At 35.5% G+C, this 9,541-nt stretch overlaps 3 protein-coding genes across 5 annotated transcripts; 1 reads left to right on the top strand and 2 right to left on the bottom strand.

Moving 5' to 3' along the window:
* Positions 1-167: 167 nt before the first annotated feature.
* LOC129722890 (zinc finger protein 271-like) lies at positions 168-3,011 on the bottom strand. 2 transcript variants are annotated; one of them, XM_055676730.1, is made up of 4 exons: positions 2,934-3,011; positions 2,810-2,880; positions 847-2,747; positions 168-791 (listed from the first exon to the last, which is right to left on the bottom strand). In XM_055676730.1, the coding sequence occupies exons 2-4, from the start codon at positions 2,818-2,820 to the stop codon at positions 271-273; spliced, it is 2,433 nt and encodes an 810-aa protein (XP_055532705.1). In that variant the 5' UTR covers positions 2,821-2,880; positions 2,934-3,011; the 3' UTR covers positions 168-270. The 2 variants fall into 2 exon arrangements, with proteins under 2 accessions (XP_055532705.1, XP_055532697.1); XM_055676722.1 differs by having other exon boundaries at positions 2,810-3,002.
* Positions 3,012-5,655: 2,644 nt separating this feature from the next.
* On the top strand, positions 5,656-7,421 carry LOC129727384 (spindle assembly abnormal protein 6 homolog). Of its 2 annotated transcripts, none has more exons than XM_055685204.1 (4): positions 5,656-5,927; positions 6,300-6,598; positions 6,659-7,209; positions 7,265-7,421. In XM_055685204.1, the coding sequence occupies exons 1-4, from the start codon at positions 5,775-5,777 to the stop codon at positions 7,375-7,377; spliced, it is 1,116 nt and encodes a 371-aa protein (XP_055541179.1). In that variant the 5' UTR covers positions 5,656-5,774; the 3' UTR covers positions 7,378-7,421. The 2 variants fall into 2 exon arrangements, with proteins under 2 accessions (XP_055541179.1, XP_055541170.1); XM_055685195.1 differs by having other exon boundaries at positions 5,982-6,598.
* LOC129727394 (coiled-coil domain-containing protein 12) lies at positions 7,358-8,053 on the bottom strand. The gene is made up of 2 exons (XM_055685218.1): positions 7,836-8,053; positions 7,358-7,775 (listed from the first exon to the last, which is right to left on the bottom strand). Exons 1-2 carry the CDS (start codon positions 7,958-7,960, stop codon positions 7,433-7,435), a joined length of 468 nt encoding a protein of 155 aa, XP_055541193.1. The 5' UTR covers positions 7,961-8,053; the 3' UTR covers positions 7,358-7,432.
* Between the last annotated feature and the right edge of the window lie 1,488 nt (positions 8,054-9,541).

The following is a 9,541-nucleotide window of genomic DNA, read 5'->3' as shown; positions in this document are numbered from 1 at the left end:
GTTACTCCTCAGTCTCTTTTGCAATGAATGTGATGAGAAACATATGTGTATGTTAACAAACAAAACTCACAGCTCGAATAGCTGTATAATTTCAAACATAAGACAACAAACTTAACAATCATCGATATATTGACACACGCGAGTATTAATTTTTAGAATCTTTCAACTGTTCTAATTACGAAATAGAATTTATTCGGAACTTATTAGGAAATTATACAATGAATTTTTTATATAACTCTGCATCATAATCAAAAGACATATTTTTTCCTTCTATCGAATTATATTGAGGCCTGTAGAGTTAGAATCATTTGTGATGCACGCTTGCTCCTGATGTTGTAGTATGGTTTGCGGAATTAACAGCTCCGAACTTAACGCATAGTTGTGTACGCTTTCCGGTTCCGTTGTGCTGCGATTCTCCGTATTTTTAGTGTTTATTTCGAAACTTCCAATCACCATTTTATGATGTGACGAATTACCAGGCACTTGTGATTGAGAAAAACGTTTCTTCTCATTAGTCATAGAAATCGTTGTCGGTGAAAAATCAATCAAATCATTCGATTCTGCCATTCCAAACACTTGGTCGGCAATCATTTGAGAATGATGCATAAGAGCAACAGGTACAGCTTTCGTATCAGTAGGCTTTTTTTCAAGTTGATTAATTGATAATCGGAGTTGGTCGCCAAATAAAAATAACCTGCTCTTGGTTCTATAGTGGGAACGTTTGTGTCTGTTCATAGTGGAACTGTGGTAGAAAGTTTTATCACACAAATCACACTTATAAGGCTTTTCCCCTGCAAAAATGATATATTATTTTATTGTTATATCGTTTGTATTGCATTTTCTTACCTGAATGGATGCGTTTGTGTACTTTGAGGGCTCCACTCTGTGAAAAACTTTTTCCGCATAAATCGCATTGAAAAGGAATAGCGTCATTACTGTGTAAACGTTGATGACGTCGAAGATTCGAAAGCTGTTTAAATATTCTTCCGCAAATGCCACACTTTATTGAATTAGGATTTCGATGGTTATATTCATGCTCCACCAAATGCATAGCACTCTTGAATCGCAAATCACAAAAATCGCATTGCGTCTCTTCGATAATGGCTGGATGGTCTTTTAGAACATGGTCTTGAAAGTCATGATACCCGTCAAAAATGGCATTGCAAAAACGACATTTACATTCCATATTCAATTTTGGCGAATTGCATTGCATGGTATGCTCTTTTAGCAGTGGTTTGATTCGGAAGCTTTGGAAACAAAATTGGCATGCGAACGGGCGCTCTCCACTGTGAATTCGCCGATGCTCAATGAGTCTTATTGTTTCCTTGAATCCACGACCGCAAATTTCACACTTGTAAGGTGCATCCTGCAGATGAGTTCTTTCATGCTGCAGTAAGCAGGATGATTTATTGAAGATTTTACCACAAACCTTGCAAATGTATTGAATCTTTCCAGTGTGAATATTCTCGTGCCTTCGCAAAGTGCTCAACAAAGAATACGAATTTCCACAATAACCACACTCATAGCGTTTCATACCATCTACTATTATTATTTTCGTTGAAATACGCTCACTTTCAATTTTGGCAACAGCAACTTCGTCTGCCTGTTTCTCCTGAGCGTGAGTTCGTTCATGAGCTTGGCAAGCACCCACGGATATAAATCTCTCATTGCAATATACGCATTTGATAGGTTTTTCAGACTCCTCGTGCGAAGCTAAATGCTTATTGAGCAGTCGGATGGACGTGATAATAGAAGTATCTTCACAGAGTTCGCAAGAATAGGGAAGTTTGTCGACATGAATACTTAAATGAGTATGAAGCGCTTCTTTTGTATCACACGGTTTTGAATCACATAAGAAACACTTATTTCTTCTATTCAAGAAGGACTCATCGTTAGTTATTTTCATTTCATGATTTCGTTCATGGCGTTCAAGATTATATTTTGCAGCGAACCGTTTATTGCAATATCGACAAATGAATCGACGGTTCGCATTTCTAATGGTATCGTTTTCCAAATCCTCTTTATGAAAGCGCCTCTGATGAGCTGTCCTATAAATTCGTAATGAAAAACGCGCTTCACAGTAATAACACTTGTGGGGTTTAGTTGAATCATGCATTCCAAAGTGACGGTTCAACGAACAAAGACTTCTGGCCTCACTAGGCACACATTGAGCACAACTAAATGGAAGCATCCCAAAATGATTTTTTTGTAAGTGATGTTTCAAAAGGGTCCTTGTTGTAAAATTTAGAAGACAAATATTGCATTTTAATTCATTACAGTTTGGCTTGCCATTGTCATCAATCTTGTATTCGCCATTGGAATCACTCATATCCGTATCTGCATTTCTTCTACAAGAATCGTTTTTCTGGCGGATTTTGTTCGATTTCCGTTTCCTCATTCGAGCTGCTAATGGAATATCATCTTCATCCTCACTTTTTATCGTATTCAAGATTTGAGTGTCAATTTCGATAGCTTTAACGCCACAATTTTCATCTGAGTTTGTTGCAATTGTTGCGCTCATCTGTACAGACAAATCTGCGATACTACATTGATCATCGTCCGGTTCGCTTTTGATTTCCTCTGTTGCTGTTTGAGTGTTCGCTTTGATCATGGAAGAAACCATTGCCACTGGTACAGCTCCGGTTTCCGGAAGAAGCTGACACACTGGAGGATTGTCTTCGTCACTCTCATCCTCACGTTTCACTATGTAGATCTCTTCGATTGCATTACTAGCGGATATAACTTGTCTATACAGTAAAATACCTCTCGATAACTAGAGAATTAACTTGTGTTAAAAATGTATACATACCTGAGAAGCATTTTTTTCCTGATAATGTTATCATTTATAGCTTACAACTTTTATCATATATAACTAACAATCTGAAGAATTATTTAATCGATAAACAATTATTGCATATTTTTTTATACATTACCAATTGAATAATTCCAAATTCACTATCGAATCAAAATGAACATTATTCTACAATCTATAGGATTTACGATTCTAGACGGAGCCAGAGATGCCAAATATTTTTGAAAAATATTAGCAACTGTTCGAAAATCGACAGATGTCTGCTTGAAATCAGGAAGCAAGTGTATATTACGTAACACGGAATTTGGAATTTCAATAGCCCCCAACCCCAACGCAACCAATTTTGCTTGGTGGCCTCGCGCAATATACCAATTCCTCCCGGTTCGGTATCAATTTTTTGTATGCCAAATGTCTTAGGAACGCATGAAACGTTGAGATCTGGTGTTACCTAAATAAATCGACTGTCCGGTATTTAGAAATTATTGAGCTGTAAAACTAGCTATTGGCCCTGACGACTCTGTTGATATTGGTTTGGTTTTTGCTTGCGAAAGTGAAGGAAGGAAATATTTTCGCTTTTATTTTCACACATAAATTGACAATTGCATATGAGAAATCGCGTAGGTGCGAACAGCCTCAAAAATCTTTTTTACTTGTGTCAGGGCCAATAGAGTGTTTTAGGGGTACGTATATTATTTTTCATTTGATAAGTAATGTCAAAAGAAAAAACATATTCCACTGACTTTTTTTTTGTAAATTTAAACAGTAAAACTATTGAAAAAATCAGCCTGGTCATTCTTCAAATGTCTTTACACTCCACGAAACAATGTTTTCATACATAGAAAATCTGTAAATAGGGTCAACATTGAAATTTAACAAAAATCCCAATAAATACATTAAATCGGATGCGGTTAATCAACCGCCTATTAGGCTTCAAATTCTTCACACTTAATATCTTTATCTGGGCTGAACAAGAACTAATGAAGAATGTATTCCTTATTTTGATGTACGTGAAAGAAAATCATACATTGAATTGAAAATTGAATATGCAAGTTTTGTTTTTAAACTGATAATGTGTGACCATTTCACCCAACGCAAGTTTGACTTTTCAAGTCTTCTACGAAGTTAAATTACAGTAACGACGGTAGATGGCTACACTGTGGAAAATTTTCATTTTCAATAGCGGAAATCAAGTTATATGGCGACACTGAAGTTTTTGCACTTTAAATGTAGATGGCGACACTAAAATAGTGGTTCATGTCGAGGTATAGATGACACTGTGTCTAGTTAATTTAGTGGATAAATTCACCCCAATCTCTTTCAAATTTAGATGACGGTCACGACGGTAGGTGGCTACACTGTTGAAACTTTTCATTTTTAAAACGAGATGGCAGCACCGAAACAGCTTTTGCACTTCAAATGTAAGTAGCGACACTAAAATAGTTGTTCATGTCGATAACTAGGTGGCGCAATATCTACTTAATTTAGTGTAGTTCATGTCGGTAGGTGGCGCAATGTCTAATTAATTTAGTAGATACATTCACCTGAATCTGTTTCGAAATTAGATTACGGTAACGACGGCAGGTGGCTACACTGAGAAATTTTTTTTTAGAATGCCTTTGTGAATCTAGGTGGCGCACCGAAGAAGCTTTTCAAACATGTTAAAACGATTCCAGGTGAAAGCACTCAATATCTTTCCCAATATTTATTGCTATAACGAATTTAGAGTTAGTTTTGAATATAAGTAAGAATTCAAACCTGTTTTTTCACCATTATATATCCATCGATAGAACCATTTTTAGCACTATCAACTATATATAGGAATAGGCGAAAATTCAACAGAAATAAACATCGATATAACAATTTTTTGTATTTTTAAATATATAGGATTGTTTTTACTCAATGGTTTTGATAAATAAACCAACGTTAAGTAGTTTGAATCCAATGTTGAATTAAAATTCAAACTGGTTGAGAAATTCATTACCCCTAGTGATGAAATGGATTTCGTGAAAGTGGCAGAGATTTTTTTTAATATTTATATAATATTGGTTTCAAGTTAGTATTTTCAAGTGACGAACTGGTTTATGTGCATCTATTTTTTAAAATTATAGTCGTCAATTAAAAAAGAAATTAACATTGAAATCGTGGGAAAGAAGTAGGGAGGCGTGAAAAAAAAATATGAGGCCAGTTACACGAAATTTGGAGGTACTTGAGTAATTATTGAGATAGATTTCAAAAATTATCATTCAATTAATCGCAATTTCAAACAATATCAAATCAAATGAATGCAATTGATTGAAATCTACCCATGTGGTAGTTTAAAAGATTGAACTTAACGTTGGTTAACTACTCAAAGTTGGCTTGCTGCAAACAACAACTCTGATGAGTGAAATCGACATGAAATTGGGCACTTTTCGTTTTCTGTGTACGTAATACGGGTAATATTTTTTTTAAGTGTAGGTCATTTTGTCGGAGTACATAACACGGACGATTACCCAATGAAATATGAATAGGTACGGTGGATGTCTTGGATCTGAGGTTTAAAGAGCTTTTTTTTTAACAGTGATGACGTAGAACTCCAAAAACAATGTTCGGCCGATTTTTTTTCACAAGTTTTAAAACTTGTCGGCTGATGCTGATGAAATAATGCGAAATACCAAATGGCATTCACTCGTTGACTGAGATCTACGTCACAAACGAGAAGCACGCGATTTTGCCTATTTTGTGCTTCTAATGAAACAAATGTCTTCTTCTTCCTCACCTATATTTATCTCATTGGATTATACCTGCATTATAAAACTAATTTTACAGTAGATTTTTTTATTGGAGATATAAACAAATAAATCTAAACGGCGAAATCGTCTTGCAAAGTTTATTGTTCGAGGCTTGGAAAAAATACTTGTAAATAGCCAGTGAATTTAAACAACTATAAAAGGTTTCGGTTCGATGGTGTGTATTAGAGAACATGGATAAATATTTTATAGACTTGCACAGACGAAGAGGAGTGAAAGTTCTATTTCCTTGTTATCAGTTACCGTTGAATGCAGACAATCATGGAATACACACTATGCAAAAATACAGTGTTGTTATGGAAAAAATGGATTTGCAAAACTTAATTGTGAGTAATGATGGAATATACAAAGTAAAACCTTCTCTAATTGGTTCATTTTAGCAAATTCGTTTAACTGAATGTACCGATCAATCAAAAATGTTCATTAGTACAATTGACAATAATAGTTATGAGCAAATTCGAACAGAGCAGTCACTGCATGTCACATTCCAAGGTTTCATTGATCATCTCACAAAAATCTTAGAATGTTGTAAAAAGGAAGAGCTTCACATTAGTCTGGTGCAAAACAATAACCTCTATTTGTTGCAGTTTTATGAGAAAAGTTCTTTCAAAAATCTTATGCACCTCTTTCTACGAATAGAACCGGCAACAACAGAAACAGTATTGTTTCACATCAATCTTTCGCTACAATCGTTCCAGGATCAAACAGCCGATTATGCATGTCGAGTTCAACAGTATCAACTTGAACTTGCTTCGCGGGATGATACAATCAATCGATTACAAAACGATGTTCGATCCCTGAATACTAAATTACAGGATCAAGAGAATTTAATTTTCAATCGAAATACGGAAGAGTTAAACCGACTTCAACAAACAATCAAGCATATGAATGATGCAAAAGAAATAGAAGAAAAGCGGTTAAAAGCAATGCTTTCTGCCATGCAAGAAAAAATCGATCAGCAAAATAGGGAGATTTTGGTTGTTAATGAGAGACTACTGTAGGTTGTTAGTAAACAAAATACTTTTCTTTTGTTACTACTGCTTAATTATTTTTTTAGGCAAGATACTAAACTTTGCGAATCTCTACGAGAGGAGAACAATAAGTTAAAATCACATACTGCTCAAGCTCGTAATGAAATCGATCGGTTAAAGGCAGAATTACATTCCTGCCAAAATCGCGATGGAAGAAATGAGGCTGTGATTATGGATTTACGTAAGCAAATGATTGAATTGCAGAGTAAATATAAAATCAATGAAAAGCAAAAATCTGAACTTGAAGCTGAGTTAGAAGCTGAGAAGAAAATTTGTCAAACGAAAAAAAATGCATTGCTTCTTACAACGGATGAGCTATCCAACGCCAACATAATAATAAGTAATTTGAACAAAGAAATTATAAGACTAAAGAATAAGGTTGAACTACGTACAGAGATTGCGATGAGACAAGAAAAACTTATTCAGGATAAAGAAAAGGATTACATTGAATTGCAAGACACCGTCAAGAAAATACAACAGGAACACCTCAAAAATCGCGTATTAAGCGAAGATTATGCACAAAATGTGCGAACAATTAAAGAGACTTCCGAGGCGATTGAAGAAAAGTACCGGAAAAGTGAGATGTGATATATTATCGTATATTACTTTCTAATGAAATAAATTTTTTTCAGAAATCAATGATCTTATATTGAGAGTATCTCAATGTCAAAATATGGAATCAAACTCAATTGTGAATTCTCATCTTGGAAATCAATATCTTAAGCTTCAAAATCGGATAGAGTAACTGTTTTATTGTATAAATAGTTGGTATATTTAAAAAAAAATGAGAATATATACAATCAATTTTCCATTTCTGGCGATCTTTCAATAGTTGCTGCGGCAACATTAACAACCTGAAGAATATCACCCTGGCCTGCTTTTAGGCGATCTCGGATTAACTCTGCTATTGCTTTCTGCGTTCTCCGCTCTAATTTTTCAAGTTTTTTAGAAACATCTCGTTTCAAGTCCCAGTCCGGTTTCCTTGGGGCAAGGTTTGCTATATCAATGTCTTCAATCGCAATAGTTGTTTTCATTAGGTCCAGTTGTGAGCTGATTTCTGAATCTACATCCACAGGCAAAACTTCCTTGGCCGCATTTTCTATTATTTCTTCACTTTCTGAACGGTAGTTACGAAAAATGGGCCTGCCGGAAGAAAACTCTCATCAATCAATTGTGTTATAATGTTGCAAACGATTTACGTACTTTGGAATGCTATCACCAGATTGAACTGTCTCGGTATTATATGCTTCCTGTTTTCGTTTGAGATTTTTAAGCCGCTCTTTTCGCTTGAGAGCTTCTGTTTCGAGTGTACCTACGGTGTCTGTCATACTTTATAAAATACGTAGTTGAAAATTAAATTTTTAATTTACAAGCACAGGCTCTAAAAACATGTAAACAATCGTGCACGTCCTAGGTGCCCATTACTAGCAGAGATGCCAGATGTTTTTGAAAAATGTCAGCAACTGCTCGAAAAACCGGAAAAATGTACTCGAAATCTGAAAAAAATCTACCCGTGATCCGAAAAAATTTCGCTCACGCGGGCAAAGTCTATGGAAATCTGCACACATTTTAAGAATATATGCGCAAATAAAAGGAGACTCCGACAAATATCTGCAAAAATCGTGGAAAAACTGCAAATATCTGCAAATCACTAAAAATCTGCACACGGACTCCAAAAATCTGCGTTTTGCAGACAAATCTGCAAATTTGGTATCCCTGATTACTGGGCAGTAGAGATGCCAGAAGTTTTTGAAAAATGTCAGCAACTGGTCGAAAAACCGGAAAAATCTGCTCGAAATATAAGAAAAAATCTATCCGTGATCCGAAAAATATCACTCGCGCAGGCAGAAGTCTGTAAAATTCTGCAAACATTTTGAGAAAATCTGCGGAAATTTAAGAAGATTCTGACAAAAATCTGCAGAACCTGTGAAAAAACTGCAAATATCTGCGAATCATTAAAAATCAGCGCACGTAGTCTGAAAATTTGCGTTTTGCAGAGAAATCTGCACATTTGGTATCACTGTTTTTAGAGTAGCCAGTAGCAGGGATGCCAGATGTTTTTAAAAATGTGTTCAACTGCTCGAAAAACCGGAAGTTGTTCGAAAAATTTGGGTTGTTAAATAAGCTATCCAGAGTCTATGTTTATAATAAGAGTCCCGCAAAGATGAAACCAAAGGAACCAAATCAGTGTTGAGCAATGTAAATAAACAAGGTGATAATGTTAGGAGTGGATGAAAAGTGTTGTAATTGAGCGTAAAAACATATATTCTTCAGCGTTTTTTCGAAGTTTCACTTACACATTTTAATCCAACATTAAACCTGTACACTGGTTCACTTAAATTTAACAAAACATCACCGGTGTAATCTTTCAAAACTGTGTACCTTGTGAAGAATTTCAAAAAATGATATTTGCATAGTTCTTGGCAACAAACGGCACAAAAACTGTGTTGCCGAAACGATAGATTTTCTCTTCGCGCGACTCTATATACACATGGACTCTGTATTTAACGCACTTCCGCTGATAACGAACCGAAGAGACAAAAAAATACGTTTATGAAATTAAACAAGACGATCGGTTTATTTCATCATACCGTGCAGTATTCTAACCCAGAATATTCACTAGATGAGTGCAAATCTTTTTTGCATCGTTGGCAAATATTCGCAGAAGTCTTCGGAATGCGAATGCCTGACTCACGGGAGCGAAAGCGAATGGCAAACGGAAAGCGCCTTGGTGTACTATCTTGGTGACGACGTCAAGGATAGCAGCGATGAAGTGCCACCCGAGTAGCCCACCGTCGTGAAATTCCTAGATGTTGACGAGGACGTTCAAAATTTGCTACCAGAATTGTTAAAAATCGTGAAGTAATTCGAGGCAACTTGTTGCAGTTTAGTTTTTTGCGTTTCATTTT

This window comes from Wyeomyia smithii, chromosome 1 (assembly GCF_029784165.1).
Source record: "Wyeomyia smithii strain HCP4-BCI-WySm-NY-G18 chromosome 1, ASM2978416v1, whole genome shotgun sequence".
Taxonomy (NCBI): Eukaryota; Metazoa; Arthropoda; class Insecta; order Diptera; family Culicidae; genus Wyeomyia; species Wyeomyia smithii.
Note: the sequence above shows the minus strand (reverse complement) of the source record. Positions and strands in the feature narration are given on the sequence as shown.